At 41.4% G+C, this 18,809-nt stretch overlaps 1 protein-coding gene across 3 annotated transcripts in view; it reads right to left on the bottom strand.

Annotated features, from left to right (window-relative positions):
• Positions 1-17,364, bottom strand: part of RYK (receptor like tyrosine kinase) — an 88,801-nt gene extending 71,437 nt beyond the window's left edge. For 2 of the 3 annotated variants that reach the window (XM_080801044.1, XM_080801045.1), the window contains exon 1: positions 17,081-17,364. In XM_080801044.1, the coding sequence (XP_080657170.1) occupies positions 17,081-17,309 (229 nt within the window). In that variant the 5' untranslated portion in view covers positions 17,310-17,364. Of the gene's footprint in view, positions 1-8,682; positions 8,789-17,080 lie in introns of all 3 variants that reach the window. The other variant, XM_080801046.1, reaches the window with a different exon arrangement.
• Positions 17,365-18,809: the final 1,445 nt, after the last annotated feature.

Genomic DNA, 18,809 nt, shown 5'->3' with positions numbered 1-18,809 from the left:
ATAAAACTCTTAGAAGAAAACATAGGGGTAAATCTTCATGATCTTGAATTTGTCAGTGGATATGTCACTAAAAGCATGAGCAACAGAGTAGATAAACTAGACTTCATAAAAATTTAGAACTTCTGTACATCAAAAGACATTATCAAGAAGGTGAAGATAATTTATAGAATGGAGGAAAAAATTGCAAATTATGTGTCTGATAAAGGTCTGGTATCTACAATATACAAAGGACTTACTCGTCAACAACAACAACAAAACTCAAAAAATAGGCAAGGGACTTGAGTAAACATTTCTTCAAAGATACACAAATGCCCAACAAACATATAAAAAGATGTTCAACATCATTAGTCATTAGGAAAATGCAAATCAAAACCACAACACGGTATCATTTCAGACCCACTAGGGCAGCTTTAATTAAAACAAACAAACAAAAAACCAGAAATAGGAAGTGTTAGCAAAGATGTGGGTAACTGAAACCTTTATACACTGCTGGTGGAAAGGCAAAATGGTTCAGCCACTGTGAAAAACAGCTTGATGGTTCTTCAAAAAGATAAACATAGGGGCACTGGGCTGACTCAGTCAGCAGAGTATGCAACTCTTGATCTCAGGGTTGTTAGTTCAAGACCCAGGTTGGGTGTAGAGCTTACTTAAAAAAAAAAAAAAAGAGAGAGAGAAAAGAAAGGTTAAACATAGAACTACCATATAGCCCACAATACCACTTCTAGGTATATATCTAAAATTGAAGACAGTCAAGTACATTTATACACATTCATACCAGCATTACTCATAATAGTAAAAATGTGAAAACAGCCCAAAAGTCCATTAACAGACAAATGGATAAACGAATTTTGATATATATATATATATACAGAATGGAGTATTATTCAGCCACATAAAGAATGAAGTACTGGTACATGCTATATGTGGATGAAACACCAAAACATTAGGCTACTAAATAAAAGAAGCCAGACACAAAACTCTCACATTGTATGAAATACAATATATAAAATACCCAGAATAAATAAATCCATAGATACAAAATGAAAATTGGTGGTTGCCAGGGGCTAGGGGAAGGGGGAGGAGAAGAGTGCTTTATGGGTAAGGAGTTTTTACTTTGGAGTAATGGAAATGTTTTGGAATAAGAAGTAGTGGCTGTACATGGTACATGTACTAAATGTCACTGAATTGTTTGCTTTGAAATGGTTAGTTTTATGTTATGTGAATTTCACCTCAATAAACGGTTATTTTTAAAAAAGAAAAGAAAAAGAGCTGGCCTCTTCCTGCACAAATGGGGAGGGAGTATAATAAAATTGGCTTTCAGTGACTGGAAAGAATTATGGGGAAACTATCGCAAGAGAAAATCAGATCTCAGTTAAGCTGAAGAGATAAGAGAGATTATGAAAAGAATCAGAAAGGAGCTCAAAACTGAATAGAGCTCTGCAAGATAAAGTGAAAGGGCCAGCAGAAAAGAGAACAGAGCAGGCAAAGTAGAGTGGGTTGAAGGATATAGGGGCTGCTGGAAGATGGACAGGAGTAAGAATGGACAGCCACAGACTGAAGAGGTAGCACTTTCTTATTTTAGTAAGTGTAATTTTTCTGTTCTAATAAAGAACAAAGAACGTTTCAGCTGTTTGATTACAATAACCAGACTTAAATTTTTCACTGCCAATTCCAGCAAAGTAGAAACGTTGCTCTTATTGGAAATTATGGCATTTGTTCATAATTTTATTTTTAAACAACCTAAATTCCAAGCCGAGAAACCAAAGTTGTTTCCCAAAACTCTCAACTCTCATTAAGAAAATTTCATTTTTCCCTATACAATCTTAAGTCCGAACTTTTTTTTTTTTTTTTTAAAGATTTTACATATTTGTCAGAGAGAGAGAGAGCACAGGCAGGGGGAGCAGCAGGCAGAGGGAGAAGCAGGCTCGCAGCTAAGCAAGGAGCCCAGTGCAGGACTGGATCCCAGAACTCTGGAATCATGATCTGAGCCAAAGCAGGTGCTTAAGTGACTGAGCCACCCAGGTGTCCCTTAAGTCCAAACTCTAATTCAAGTCCTGTGTCCTACATGATCTGGCCTGTCTAGCTCAAGTTCAAATAATTCAACAGTTCAAAAAATTTTCCAAATGATTTTAAAAGTTAACTATTAGTTTCTCAAGGCCACAACAACAGCTGAATAGTGCCAATGAGGAAACCACCTCCCTTTATAAAAAGAGCTACCTTTAACAGCACTTAATAAAATACATTCCAAGGAGCTGTTCATGCATCTGTCTTCCCTATTACCCTGTACACCTCACAAGCAGGGCTGGGGTCTTAGAATATTTGTAGCTATTCAAATGTTAGATGCACAAATGGCAGCCTGTTGATAAAAATCAACTACATCAGGGATGCCTGGGTGGCTCAGTGGGTTAAGCCTCTGGTCATGATCTCAGGTCATGATCTCAGGGTCCTGGGATCGAGCCCCACATCAGGCTCTCTGCTCAGCAGGGAGCCTGCTTCCCCCTCCTCTCTCTGCCTGCCACTCTGCCTACTTGTGATCTCTCTCTCTGTCAAATAAATAGGTAAAATTAAAAAAAAATTAATAAAAAAAAATTAACTACATCAAAGATGAACTTTAAGGGAAATGATATTTTAAAGAAAACATCCGGAATCAGTTAAGGGAGGAAAACAAAAGTGATGTAGTGGAAACAGAGCTAAAGCAGAGATTTTACAAATAAGTAACTGAGTGAACTTTGGCAATCAATTATTTAACCACTTTCTCTAGGCATCAATTTTCCCAACTATAAAACAAGAGAGTTAAACCAGATGAGGTTAATGTCCCTCTCCAGCCACAAAATTCTATTATTCTATGATATCATCTATGATTTCCAAATGTCAGCAAAACCTCTATTAAATTCTATGATATCATCCAGTTTCTAAATGCTAGTCAAAACTCAAGTAAAAAATTTATTTAGTCAAGTTGATCTAAGTTCTGAGTATAGTGTAGAACATGAGCCAGAGGAAAAAAAGCCAACATCACTTACTATGTATGAAACCCCTAAATACTCTGTATTTTAATCAATGCTGGAAGAAAATAAATAAGGCGATCTTATTTCAAATATTCCTGGTTTATGGAAACTAATAAGCTGAAATAGATACAATAAAATAATTTGCCCATTAGAATCTAATAAATCTAGCTATAGTCAAATTATAACTAGGAAATTGGCCGAGACCTAATATTTAACTATACCATAAGACTAGGAATTTACAAATATTAGACTAAAGGAAAAGGGCATCCTTTCCTCATAATTTAAAAAGAAAAAGCATATAAATCTTCAATCTCTGTAACTGTTTATACCATAATCTCTTATAGATTAAATAAGATTTTTCATGTAATCCTCTACCACTTCATCGTTTTCCTCCAATCTTTCTTCTACAACCTTAAGCATCTCCACAGAACTCAACTGAGAGCATATACACGTACACAGAGAGAGTAGAAAAAGAATAAAAGTGAGCTTTGAAGAGAGAAAACGGTATGCCTGATTAACAATAGAAGCCAATAGTAAATATGCTCCCCCCCTTCCCTTCCTCCAGACTACCTCCTCATCTCCTGCCTAAAACTGGCCTCCTGGGAGGAAAGGCAAGCAGGCCCGCCCTCTTGGTCCCTGAGGTATCACTAAGGAGTAAACTTCACAAAAGGGAATCTCTTGGTCCTCCCAAGGAAAAGCCAAGCATCTGCAATCATAGAGCACCTTTCCTTACTTTGCCACTTCAGAAAATAAACATGATAACATGGTCAAAATCAACAGTCTACTTAAAAACAATCCACTGAAGTGGCTATTTGTTGCCACTGATTTAACAGATCAGGAAGCTACAGGGTGCAAAGATGTATTTTACTAAGCACCTCTCCTCCCCTCTCCTCCAGAGATTACATTTCGGAAAGTAGCTTTCAATATAATTCCATGATCCCTGAAAATGGAAGCCCAAAGCTATCCATCATAAATACTGTGCTCAGGTTTATTTCTCCCGTATCTGTGATGATATCACCTGTGTGGAATCAAAGGTAGAGTAAGGTCACTTTTGATTTCAAATGGATGACTCAAATGATGAATGTCACCTTCCCCATCTGAAAATACTATAGTAGATGAAAATACTGTAAGAAATTATAAAAAGAGGTAGACACTAAAATAGAAGATAAAGGACAAGATTTTGGGTCTAATCAACATATTTGTCATCTAAAAAAAAAAATCCATAAAAGAATGCCTCGAAAGATGTGATTTGTACCACAACTGCAGAGGTGATAAAAGTGCTTCCCAAATCCTATCCCAGGAAAACAAGAGACAAAAACAACCCATAATCTCTAGCACTATAGCATAACATATGAAGCATGCCCTGCCATAACACTACAATGTTCCAGTATCTGGTCAAAAGATACTTTAGAAAATAATTTATCATTGGTTCCTGTCTTATTTGAAAAAGAAAATACTCTGACCAGCTCAAACATGCACTGCAGGTACAGCTCCGTAATAGAGATGGGATAAATTACCGTTTGATGTGACCATCATTCAACATACTTCATAGCCAACTCCTATTAATAACTCAGAGTCAAAGGGCTCAAAGCACAATGGAGAACTCACAAAAGTCACTTCTCCCTGCCAGCGACTTGCATTGCAAAGTGCTAACTTGAAGTCCAGTTACAAAGCTACACAAATTCTCTTCTCAAGAAAGTCACTTAGCTCTCTGCTAGAAGTCAGTTCCATGAGGGATATTTATCTGTTTTATTAAAATATTATTTATTTATTAAAATATATTAAGCCCCTAAAATAAGGCCTAGTAAATTGGCATCAGTAAATAATTGTTTGGAGCTTGAGTTTTAAGTGTTGCTAATAAAGATAATCAATCAACCAAGTTAATGTCTAAGTGACCTCTCTTTCAAACACTCTATGATTTTAGTTTTCAGCTAAAACCATGCAAATCCTCACCAATAACTAAAATAAATTGTTTTGATGATTATGTAGCATTTTCACATACATTATACCAACTGTGATAACAGATATCCTATTGTAGTTGAAAAGCATCTCGTCTTATATATAAAGAAACCAACACTCACATTAATTAAATACATATGCCACAAAATGAAATTAAAACTTAAAAATGCAGAATTCAGTATTGTCCCACACCACATTATCTACTATACTCCCATATTTGTGCACATGTGCATACATACATATACAAACCATAAAATATTTTTCTTTAATTTGGACTAAATTCTCTTTTGACAAATAATGTTAGAAAAGATACAAACAATCATAAAGATAATCCTTGACTATTTCCACTTCTAGATAAGATAGAATATTAGGACCAGACTAACTCCCTTTCTGAGATAGCCAAGAACCATAGAAAATATGAGAGTTTAGAAAGACAAAGACAGCTAGAGAATGCAGGATGAAGTACCACAGAGGAGAAAGCAGCACAGAATACTTCCAAGATCTGCAGACAGTTGCCCTCCAGTCTTCAGCTAAGTACTGATCAGAGGATGGATAAGGAAGCTATACAAGGTCAAAGAAAGGATAAAATGTACAAACCCACTTACATAGGATCTGGAATATCACCTGTTCCCACCAGTGAGACTAGAAAACCTCATGATTCACACAGGTTACCAGAGAAAGTACACAAAGGGGTCTTAACTCAGTAGTGGGGAATAACTAGCCTACACTGAGCATTGCTCCTGTCCTATCTAACAAGTCAAAAAAGCAAGATCAGAAGGATCAAACTGCTGCCAAGTAACTCAACTGAGTTCCAGAACAAAACCCAAGAATATTTATAGGAATACAAAAATATTCAGCACCTACCAGACTAATAATCACAATGCCTGTCATTTGCTCAAAAGCTACCAGACATGCCCCTCCCCCCAAAGGAAAATACATAAATGAATAGATAGATGATAGATAAATTAATTGAAACTAATCCAGAACTGGCACAGACATTAGAATTAGCAGACAAGAACATTTAAAGAACTATTACAACTGTACTTCAAGTGGTCAAAAGTAGAGACATGAAAGATATAAAAGGACCCAAATCAATCTTCTACAGGTAAAAACTGCAATGTGTATGATGAAAAAATGCACTGGACAGAATTAAGAGTAGCTTAAGCATTTCAGAAGAGAAGATGAGAAACTACACTTCCCAGCTTTTAATAATGGGAAAAGGCTTTTGCCAGAATCTCTCTTGAATACTTTCCATCCTTCAAATGTCCTGCAGACCAGAAGCCTGCTAGGAGTTGCTAGTCAAGCTTTGGAGTGGCCTTAAGTGCAGTATATGGGAAAGACAGAACGTGGTAGGTATAGTGATACTGATTTGTTTATACAGAGTGTAGAGCTATGGAAGGCAAGATGGGGGACACCGCACCCAGAGAGAGGGCTACAAAGAACAGAGATGGGAAGATTAGGCAACCTCAAAGAAAATAAGGTATTAAAAACTAACTTACTTAAACTCCCATTCATAAATACAAGTTAAGTCCAGCCCAACTCCCCTCTTAGATAATAACTCAGAAGGCAATGGGAAATGATAAAGAGAATGAAGACCCCATAAGGCATAAGACAGTGAATCTCCCCCTAAAAGAAATATGATTTATTCATTCACTGAACTTTTACTGAACATCTACTACATGCCAGGTATTGTTTTAAGTGCTGGGGATATAGAGTGGAACAATATAAAAGGGCTTTACTCAAACAGAACTAACTTTTGTATACGGAGAGACAGAAACAACAAAAGTATGACATGCTTAAAATAAAACAGGGTGATAAGAACACAGTGGCACTGGGGGTCAACCCCAGGAAGGTAGGGCTCTCTGAGGCAGTGACATTTAAGGCTCCAGGCCTGTAAAGATAAGGAGAAAGTGTGCGAGGCAAAGCAACCATCAAATGCAGAACCTAGGGTGAGAAAGAGCTTGGCACCAGAGGAATTGAACACATGGGAGGTAAAGGGGGATAAAAGAGGAAAGAGGTGGCAGGCAAGAGTCTCCATATAAACATTTATCTATAAATCAGAAAGATCTGGGGGCACCTGGGTGGCTCAGTGGGTTAAGCCTCTGCCTTTGGCTCAGGTCATGATCTCAGGGTCCTGGGATCGAGGCCCCCCATTGGGCTCTCTGCTCAGTGGGGAGCCTGCTTTCCCCTCTCTCTCTGCCTGCCTCTCTGCCTACTTGTGATCTCTCTCTCTCTCTCTGTCAAATAAATAAATAAAATAAAATAAAAAATCTTTAATCAGAAAGATCTGAACAGCATAGATACTTGATATTTATGAACTGTTAATTTCTTAGGTGTGATAATGGTTATTATAAATTTTTAAGTCCCTATCTTTTAGAGATACACACTAAAAAGTTTTTACAAAATTATGTGTCTGAGTTTGCTTCAAATAATCCAAGTGAGGAATCAGGGCAGTGAAGGCAAAGGAGTAGATTAGGAAGTGGAGAGATACAGGCCAAAAAAAAAAAAAATTGGCCATTAGTTGATAATTGTTGAAGCTGGATGATGGGTGCGCACATAGGTTCATTCTATCACTCTATTTTTGAATGTTTGAACTTTTCCATAATAAATACATTTTTAAAAGCAAATTTATTTCAAATAAATCGGGATTTTGGGGTGGTAAATTTATTCTATATGATACAATGGTGGGTACATGATACTATACATTTGTTAAAACTCATACAACAGGGGCGCCTGGGTGGCTCAGTGGGTTAAAGCTCTGCCTTCCTGTGATGGAGCCCCGAATCGGGCTCTCTGCTCGGCAGGGAGCCTGCTTCCTCCTCTTTCTCTGCCTGCTTCTCTGCCTATTTGTGATGTCTGTCTGTCAAATAAATAAATAAAATCTTTTTAAAATTTTTAAAAATAAATAAATAAATAAAACTCATACAACACAATTAAGTGAATCTTAATGTATGCAAATCTTTAAAATTTTGTGGAGGATGTCAAGGAATACCAGGATGAAATACAGAATGTAATATGCCCACTTCCAGAAACAGCTTTTGTGGGACACAAGATACAACCATAAACTTTCATCATAAGCCCCTAAAGTCTAAGTCAGCACAGTACACAAAACTTAATACAGCTGGGTATCCATGCCTTTGTCTAGAGAAAGGCCAGAAGACTTTGACAAAATGAGGTTGAGAACCACTGATATTTCTTTTGCCAGCAACTTCCTAGCTGATAACTGAGTTACTATTGCTTGTAAACTAAATGGTAGTATTTCACTGCCATCATCTGCTTTCCTTGCAAGGACATTATTACACAGCCATTAGCACAAGCAAGTAATAAATACCCTCAGTGAATTTTACAACTCTGAAAGAGTTCTGAGAGGTATCCCCCCACAGCCCCCAAAACAGGAAGGTGGCAATCCTTTTACAATACCATATTTCATTTAATCGAAATTGCACCATTATTTTTTGTGCCACTAAGAAAGATAAAAAAGAACTGTCAATTAACTGATGACTCACCATTGATTGGAAAATGGTTCCAATTTCAGAGATGTTCAAACATGGGAAAACTGGACACCTTATAATCAGTGAAACATAACATTCAAAAAAGGTCATGAGTTGGGCCCCATCTCTGATCTCCTAAATAAATTGCTCAGGAAAGGTCTAGGAATCCATATTTTATTTAAGCCCCTTAGATGATTCCAGAGATAAGGACTAAGTAAACTGCTAACCTTCAGAGGCAGCATAGAGAGAAAGTATGCACTTTGGAGTCACAAAGCCCCAGACATCTCTGTGACCTCTCGTGAATTCCGTCATTTCCCAGAACCTCAGCTTTATCTATTAAAAAAAAAAAAAAAAGTCAATGCCACCTACTTTGTATGGTTGATATAACAAAAAGAGAACACATGTGAAGTACTTGGCATTTAGCAAGAGGTATACTAAAACACACATATTTATATAAGAATGTATTTCTTTATAAACAAGACATAACATATTTATCTCATGAACAAGCATGAGACCTATGAAATTACTTTTCAGAAATATTCTACCACTCAGCAGTAACATTTGCTGGGCACAGTAAAAGAATTGTTCACTAAGTATTTTTTATGTAACTCAGCAATATACACACACTTGTTTTGGCACATCACATCTTAAGAGGTCACACATAAGTGAGAGTTGTTTAATAACATTTTGATCAGAAAATATTATACCTGATTTGCATCAACAAGGGTGACACAAAAAAAGCACTTTTAAGTATAATATAATTTCAGAGTAGCTAAAGGCTGTGTTTCATGTCTAAGTATTTGCTTTGTTTTGTTTCAGTAGGTACAGCTGGCAAGTTTTTTCACAACACTGGCATAACTGCATTAGGCCACAAAAGTAATGCCATACAACTTCTCAATTCAGGATGCTCAAAAAATTTCCCTCAGATTTCATTTGTTTCTAAAGTGACCCTTAAAATCCAAACAGTATTTTAGGCAGCACCTTCAGAACTGACGAGTCAACTCAGGATGTGACTCATAGGGGACAGGTTTAGCCATAATTGGACAGAGTTCTCCCGCATGTGTAGCATGAAGAAGGGGAAAAAAAAAACTCAAAACCCACAATTGCACAATGTCTCAGACTTGCTCTCCCAATGAAGAACACATGGACTCAAATTAATGCTGCATTAATGCCACCAACCACACCCAAAATGCCCAGGGTTAAGAGTCTGCTGCGGGGTGCTAACCAACTCCACCAGCAAGCACCCCATACCTCTCAGGTTATGCCAGACGCATCAGTAGAGAGAACACTCTCATTGCCCTCCCCCATCAAGCACTTGGCCTGAGGTTTAAGAGGAGAGAGAGGTGCTGGGAGGAGAGGAACACATGGCTCATTTTATTTTTCTTTTCCTTAACCACCTCCCAAATGGAAAGAGTCCCTCAGTTCAGCAGCCCAAATCTGAACCCTGGCGTTCTAACTCCTCTCTTTGCTTTAACGTCAGGTCTCCTCCACTAAGTCTTTTCCAAACTCTCTGCACATTCCTCACAAATCCATCCCACTCCTTCACTACCCTAGTTGATCCCTCTTATCAGCACAAGGCTGACTTTGTCCCATTCCCAAATCCAGCTTGTCTTTCTCCAACCCCCTTTCCACTGGGGGCCAAAAGTCATCTTTTTCTGAAACCCAGTCCTGTTTGTACATTCTCCTTTCCTAAATTCGTCCAACAGCTCCTCATTACTTAAGAGATGAAATTCAAACTCCTAATCCAATCTCAACCTACCTCCCAGCTTTACATTCTGCCACGCCCTGGCTTTGCCAATTTTTCTCATTTTAGCCACATTAGATTTTTCCTACTTCCTGATTTCACACCCATCTACTTTCATACATCTGTAGCTTTTTCATGCTGCTTTCTCACTAGGCAAGAACTGCTCCTCTTTTCTGCTTATCAAACTCATCCTCAAGAGGAGGCTCAAATGTCTCCTCGGCAAGAACTGCTCCTCTTTTCTGCTTATCAAACTCATCCTCAAGAGGAGGCTCAAATGTCTCCGTTCCTGGAACACTTTCCCTAAACGCTCTAAGGCTCTTTCCCCTTCCCCTTTCTAGAGTCCAAAGTCATCACTCCTACAATAACTTACTTATGTCAGTCAGCAGTGTGACTCTTCTCTCACTGTTACAGTCCTCATTATAACTGTTAGTCTCCCCTCCGAAATTTTGAGTTCCTCAAGAAAAGGAGTTTAATAATTTTGAGTCACCATTTTCTACGACAAAATATGATTGGGCTTCAAAGATTTTTACTGGACTGATCTGAGGAGCATTGATCTCAACTTGTATTTAACTGATTTTAAATAAGATGTGAACAATGCTTAACTTCCAGAGGGTATTTACTTTAATAGAAAAGCAAGTTACCCCAAGTGAGGCATAATGGGCAGGAGGCATAGTCTATTCTTAGAAGACCTCTGACCCTTACAGAGTCCCTATCACTACCACCACTGCTGCCATTACCAGTTTATACAATAGCCCTCACCCCTCAGCATCTCACTTGGAGCAAACTCCTAGCACTGCCCCAGCCACATACAAGTTTCACAAGCCCTGGATTCCAGGGAACTCAATACTATTAGAACTATTATTAGGATACATGGGATTACGTATTATTATCTAATACAATTAGAGCGGGAACATGGGAAGATGCAGATTATGGTCAAGAGCACGAACATGTGGCCACGGGCTTTCAGATTCTGCTTCTCGAGTGTTTTTGGTTAATCACGGCTCCTCCAGAGCTGACAAAGAGGCAAGATCGATTCTGGATTCAAGCAGGACTGAGTCAAGAGGGGACCCTTTACTCACTGCCCAAAGGCTCCCAAATCAACGTTCCTCACCAGTAAAAATGGGGAAATACATGACTACATTGCAGCCTGTTAAGAAGACTAAATGAGAGCAGTGAAACTGGGCTTGGGGACACAGTAATGCCACATGGAGAGTAAAAAGCCTCTGTGGCTTTTGGAGCCTCTGTACAGATAGACTTCCATCAGGACTATATGCCCCACAACCAAGGAACTGGGTTAGCTACATACTTCCTCCAAGTCTGTTTCCTCATCTATAAAATTAAAATAACAATATATACTTAAAACAGGAATTACCTTCGTGCCTGACAAAGAAAGGCAAAAGACTGCTACCTGCCAGTAGCATTCTAAAAAGTTATCAACTACTACTCTTCTAAATATTATTACAAAAAAAAAAAAACCAAAAAACCTGCTACACATCAACAGCTCTTCAATACTCAAAGCCCAGGGGTGCCTGGGTGGCTCAGTGGGTTGAGTGTCTGCCTTCAGCTCAGGTCATGATCTCAGGGTCCTGGGATGGAGCCCCGCATCGGGCTTTCTGCTCAGCAAGAAGCCTATTTCCGCCTCCTCTCTGCCTACCTCTCTGCCTACTTGTGATCTCTCTCTATGTTAAATAAATAAATTAAATATTTTTTAAAAAATACTCAAAGCCCTACCTAAACTGTCATTTATATACTGCAGAATGACCACTGACCTTTATCCCCATTTCATCCCCAAACTCCTTTGAATGATACTAATGAAATCACAAAGACATTAAACCACAAAGAGAAACTGAAAGGGAAAGAAGACAACATAGTATACACTTCAACAAACTTTTCCAAGAGGGGAGTCACTGCACCTCAGGACCCCTGAGGCACCAAAGGCCAGCCTGAGGCTCAGGCTTGACAAAGGGGAGCATCTAAAAGGGGTGGGCCACCAGATCCAACAGAAGACCCTAAGTTTTTTCTGAAGAAACTGAACCACAGAGGCAGGAGAACTGTAAAGGGAAGTCAAAGTCTACAGCTTGAATGGTGGCATCCCTCCTCAACCAGATAACCCAAACCCAGGCAGCCAGTGTATTACCAAACACATCAGAGGCAGACTATTCGAAGTATCTTCTCTGCAGACACTGTTCTCAGGTAAGATGTGAAGGCGCGGATCTATGGGGTAGAAGCGCAATGAAAAGTCTACCTGTACTCGAAAGAAAGTCACTAGACCACCACCAGCACACACTCTCTCTCCTAATCAACTTTTCAGCATCTCACTCTTAATTGCAGACAGCCAAGGATGATCAGATGTTTGTGATCTAAACAACCATAACAAGAACCCTGAAATGAATAAGCACACTGGAGGAAGGAGAAGAAATATTAAGAACATATTAAGCGCACAGAAAAAATGAAAAATACACACACCTCAAAGACAATACATCCATAAAGAATAAAATGTAAACAGAAAATGAAATTAAGTGGAAATGAAAACAGAAAAAGAGCCCCTGAAACTTAAAAACATCATCATTAAACTTGAAAAATAAACGTTTAGAAGACAAAATTGAGACAATTCTTACCCACATACTTTCTACCTCCAAATACAAAGATATAAACAAGAGGCAACACAGGTTAAGAGTATTTGAAGATCAATTCCAGGAGATTCAGTAATCAAACCAATAGATGTCTCAGAAAGAAAAAACAAAAAACGAAGCGTAGGAAGTTATAAGAGACATTTTGGAAAACTGAAGAATATGAGCCTCTAGATCCAAAGGGCCTACTAAAACAAGATAGACAACAAGCGAACAGAAGGAAGGACCCACACAAAAGTTTATAAAATTTCAGAATGCCAGGGGTGCCTGGGTGGCTCAGTCAGTTAAGCGTCTGCCTTCAGCTCAGGTCATGATCTTAGGATCCTGAGATTGAGCCCTATTGCGTTCTCTGATGAGTGAGGAGTCTGCTACTCCCTCTCCCTCTGTGCTCTCTCTCTCTCAAATAAATACATAAAATCTTTTTAAGAATAAATTTCAGAATGCCAGAGAAAAAGACCCTGACCTTAATAAAAACAGAAAAATAAAAACAATCAGATGGCTCTGAGTTTCTCTTCAGAAACCCTTAAATCCAAAAACAGTGTGAAAATGCCATCAAAATTATGGGAAAAACTACACTTTTTGCCTACTATTCTAAGTGTAGCCAAATTATCTATAAAGGACCTATAAATCATCTATAAAGCATCTAGGGTAGATACCTTCAGACACGCAAAGCCTCAAATAATTTACCTCCCATGCATCCCTTCTTAGGAAGCTACTGAGGATACCTGTTAGCAACATGAAGCAAACCAAGAAAAAGAAAACAAGTGATTCAGGAAACAGGCTCCAAGGCAGGAGAGAAGGGAACAAACACCACAAGAAAAACAATCCTACTGTCCAGACTGGAATAAGAGGATGGAAGGCTCCCAAGCAGGGAGTCTCTAAGATGAAACCAAGGAGAACTGAGAGATGATTTGTGCTACCTGGAAAAAAAAAACATCAAAATGCATTGAACTTATTTCTCGGGGTATTTGAGGAATGTAGCCATAGATATATGAAAAACTAATCAAAAAGTTGGAGGCAATTATTTGGTCCAGGGAAAACATAAAAGTATAGGGGGAAAAAAAACCCCATAACCTGGTATCACTATTTAACTCAGAAGTGAGCAATAAGGGGGCGCCTGGGTGGCTCAGTGGGTTAAGCCTCTGCCTTCGGCTCAGGTCATGATCTCAGGATCCTGGGATCGAGCCCCGCATCAGGCTCTCTGCTCAGCAGGGAGCCTGCTTCCCTTCCTCCCTCTCTCTGCCTGCCTCTCCGCCTACTTGTGATCTCTGTCAAATAAATAAAATCTTAAAAAAAAAAAAAAAGAAGTGAGCAATAAGAATATATGCAACAATGTAAATACTGATTGTTGGTTTTACCAAAAATTGTTATGTAGCTATACCGAGAGGACCAGAGAAAAGGGCAAGTGCTCAATTATGATATTAGGCAATCAAATGCTTATTCTACATTAATTTCAAAATATGAAAGTAAAAAACAGGAAAATAAATAAATAAACAGACCTATGAGATGGTCACTTCCACTGGAGAGTAGCACCTGAAGGATAAAAAGGCCAAAGGTAGGATACTGCTGTGTTTTATGTTAAGCCTTTTAGAACTATTTGATTTTTAAACTGTGTACACGTATTAATTGGATTAAAACAACTTATTCTTATATCAAGGGCAATTAGTTCAATTTATAAACCTGTCACTATCAAGTTCATTTATAAGTTTCTTTTTTTTTTTAAAGATTATTTATTTATTTGTTTATTTATTTATTTATTTGATAGAGAGAGATCACAAGTAGGCAGAGAGGCAGGCAGAGAGAGAGGTGGAAGCAGGCTCCCTGCTGAGCAGAGAGCCCGATGCAGGCCTCGATCCCAGGACCCCCAGACCATGACCGGAGCAGAAGGCAGAGGCTTAACCACTGAGCCACCCAGGGGCCCCTATTTATAAGTTTCTTACTTGGAATTCCAAACTCATCGTCTTAGAAATGTTATAAAATGATGTTTAGTTTCCCAGACCAGCTTTCAGAGGCATTTAACCTATAATGATGCAAACACACAGTACACACTATTATATCAAGTAGTCTTAAACACTTTATGAGAAACTGCAGTCTGAGAACTCAAGATGCCTGGTAAAGGGGCACCTGGGTGGCTCAGTGGGTTAAGCATCTGCCTTCGGCTCAGGTCATGATCCCAGGGTCCTGGGATCCAGCCCCAAGTCGGGCTCCCTGCTCAGTGGGAAGCCTGCTTCTCCCTCTCCCCACTCCCCCAGCTTGATCTGGCAAGAAGAATCAAAATTTAACAGGTCAACTCTATTTGTATTAGAAAAAATACCACTGGAAGTCCCTCTTGTCCCAGAAGTTGATCGGTGAAGGGCCCGTCCCTCTCTGCCTCCCAATTGCCCATTCCTGGGCAAAAGGTGGATGCTCATCAGTCAGGTGACAAATATATATACATTATTTCAAGTATTAATTAGCAATGACAAAACTTCTATATAAACAAAGTTTTCATTAAATTTAATAAAACTTTGTGGCCTATGTCAACACTATGTTTAATTTTTTTTTAATGATTAAAAATTGTGTGACCTTGAAAAGGTTAAAGCCTCACTTTCTTCAACTCTAAAATGGGAGTAATGGTACCTACTTAACTGGGTCACAAGAAAATTAGAGGAAATGATGTGTATAAAACATGCAGGGGCCAGTAAATGGCAGGCACTCAATCACTGTCAGCCTCTGGTTGTTCCCTAACCCCTACTCCCACCTGGCTGGTTTCTAACATGTACTCTTTTATGTAAACAAAGTCACAAATTATATACATGCTTTTAACCAAAAAACCTTTAAAAACCATGCAGAATGCATTAATATTTTTAAAATAATTATGTGACAGGAGTCTATTTGTAAGCATTCATTATTTTTCCTTAACTTTAGTCTTGTGCTCCAAGTATTAATATAATTTTCAGTTTTAATTCATCTCAACTAAATTTAGCTAATTCAACTAGACTAAAAAGAGGATTAAGAAGGGCAGAACATTACAAAAACACAGCATTCTTCTTTGATTAAAGGCTACAAACCATATATGTAACAATGTCTAAACAAGACTGCTAAAAGCAATACCATTCCAACACTGAGTCGACTTCAGGAAAATCTTATAAACTTAAAAAAATAAAAATAAAACTGACAGATAATGGATGATTTAAAAAAAAAAAAACCATCACTCAGATGTACCACAAACCTGAGATTAAATAAATGTTATTTTGTGCCACAACACACAAAAGAAAGCCTAATACAGAAAGAATATCTAGGTATCCTTAACTACCAAAGACTTCCCATTTGGGGCCATTTTTATCAGACCTTCCTCTAAGGGCTCATTTCCAGAATCCACAGCCTCAGCACAAAAACACCATTATTTTTCAAATTAATTCCCCAAACGACAAAGCTAATTAGGTGGAACAGAACAACCAAATGACCCAAAGCTAGTTCTCCTTTCCTTACAAGGTATTCAGAGTAGGAGAGTGGCCCTGAAATACAAATCGGTCTACAGTCCAGCACATCCAAGACAAGAACCGAAAAGATACTGAAGAAGTTAGCAGATCTGCTACCCGGAGATTCATTCTCCATTTAAAAATATGCTTATCCGTCACATGACTTGGAGACTGCCACGAACATGCAGTGCCCCTCTAACCTCTCCCCTCCCCTCACCTCAATTTTAAAAACAAGTATGATAACCAGAAAGTGAGAGCACAGTATTGTGGCCTCTACTGGGGCATCAAAACCACAGCCAGGGATTAGCAGGCTTGGTCTAAATAAAACGTGGACTTCGAGATATCTAAAATCCAGGGCCCTACAATGACACGCCTAGGAAGGGTCAAAGGAACTTGGTGCATCACCGAAGAAAAGTTGGGGCGCTTTGAAGAGGGAATAGAGCGAAAAGCTAAGAGGCTGCGGGGAAGACGGAACCGGGTGGATTCCCGGTTTGTCGCGGCGGGACAGCGAGGACGTAGGGGGTATGCCGGAAGGCTGACCCCGACCGGGGGCCGGGCAGGGACCACACCTCCTGGCCAGCAAGGCAGGCAAAGGCCGGGGCCCCAAGACAACCCCGGGTGCTGGGACGGGGCAAGGGACGGGGCAAAGGCCGGGGCCCCGAGACGACCCCGGGTGCTGGGACGCTACCTGGCCGCGGTCCCCGCTCTCGGGCCGGGCCGCGGACGGCCGGAAACAGCCGGAGTCGGGCCCGACCTGCCTACCCCGAAGCAGACGGCCCCACTCACTCACCGATGAGCCGGCGCACCTCGTCCTCGCTCAGGTAGAGGCTTACGCTGGGCCCCGCGGCCGCGGGCGACAGCGCGGGAGGCCGCGGGGCCGGGGCGGCGGCGGCGCCCGGCGCGGGCAGCAGCGGCAGCAGTGCGAACAGGAGCAGGAGCGGCGGCGGCGGGGCCCTGAGGCCGTGGGTCCCAGGGAGGCGGCCCCGGCCCCGCGGCCCCGGCCGCGCCGCCCCGCGCATGGCCGCCGCCGCCGCCGAGGAGGAGCGTTGGCCGCCCGCCGCGCCGCCGCCACCCACCCCCGGCCCCGAGCCTCTCACAGCCCCGAGCCGGGGGCGGCCGCCCAGCTCATCGCGCCGCCGGCCCGTGGCAGCCGGACGCCGCTTCAGATCGCCGGAGCGCGCCGCCGCCGCCGCCTCTTCGGCGGCATCGTCTAGGACCGGGGGCTGGCCGCGGAGGCGCGCCCGTGCGCGCCACCGCTGCCCCGAGATCGCGCACGCACGCACCGTCCTCTCCCTGCTGGCCGCGACCAGGATGGGAGCGGTTTGGGTTTCAAGTGCTTGTGTCGGCCGAGGGCTCCGTGGGCACCCTTTAAAAGGAGCCCGTCCCCGTCCCATGCTGTCACCAGCCTGATGTTTGCTCGCCCGTTGTCTGTAACACACGCCTCTCCCCGCGCGCGACACAGAGTCCAGACAGTTAGGCCCGGGCCGGGGCTGCCACTGAGTGGGCTCCCCAGATCCAGGATAATGCCTGGATGCAGCCGCTCTGGTAGCAACAGAGAAACCTGATTTTTCTTACTGAGAAAATGGTGGAAAATAGAAAGCACCTTTTATCCCACCATCGGAGGTCACCGTTAAGATTTCTGTGTCACTTCCATGGGTAAATATGCATTTATTCTCCAAAGAGATCCTGCTCAGCAAACTTCAGTAACCTTACCCTTACACGTTACTTTTTATAGTCGTTCTGCGTCCCCATTATCAACCCTCATCTGGGGTTGTTAACCTGTGGTGTGCTGTAGTGTGTGTCTGTGTTTCTCTAGGTACGTTTCATCATTTGTTCTACCGAGTCCTGGCCCCCTAAAGAGGGTAAGAATCGCGGATACACCTCGGTTTTTCGAAAGGCTGCGGAATGAGCGAGCCCATGCGCGGACCTCCAGGTCTCTGGTGCACTTATGTGAGCACCCACCGTCGCGCTCACACTTGCTCCAGGTGCTCCCCCTCTTGGTTGGGACTTCGGAGCGTCCCTTCCTGGCCGGCTCACCTCGCCCCTGCGGGCAGGTCCGCGCCCTGACCCCTGGCCACCCGCCGGCCCTGCGCCTCACTGCGCGGCTGCTCGTGGAGAAGGCCCAGTTTCCTAGCGCAGTTGCTGCTCGCGCAGGGAGGCCCCGGGAGGCGGCTTTTTTTTTCTTTTTTCTTTTTTTTTTTTGAGGCGGCTATTTTTACCCTCCCGGGAGGGTGGGGGAAGAGAGAGACTGATGAGGCGGGAAAGTCCTGGAACTTTATTTTCTCCTTCTCTAGTGAGAGCGATGGATTCCATTTAGAGATCGGCAAGCCTTGATTTGTCAAGCTTCAGTCCCGGAGTTGTGTCCATCTTCCTATAGGAGGAGGCTGAGAAGAAAGTGAGAGCTGAGGAAACGTGCTGCCCCAGAGAACGGTAAAAAATCACAAAGGTCAGGAAAAAGCCTTACGTTGGGGCAGCCGCTGCTACCTATTGGGGGACCAGCGCTGTTAAGAAGAGCTTGG

The sequence above is a fragment of the Martes martes genome (assembly GCF_963455335.1).
Source record: "Martes martes genome assembly, chromosome: 1".
NCBI classification, from domain to species: Eukaryota; Metazoa; Chordata; class Mammalia; order Carnivora; family Mustelidae; genus Martes; species Martes martes.
This window is presented reverse-complemented; position numbering and strand designations above follow the sequence as displayed.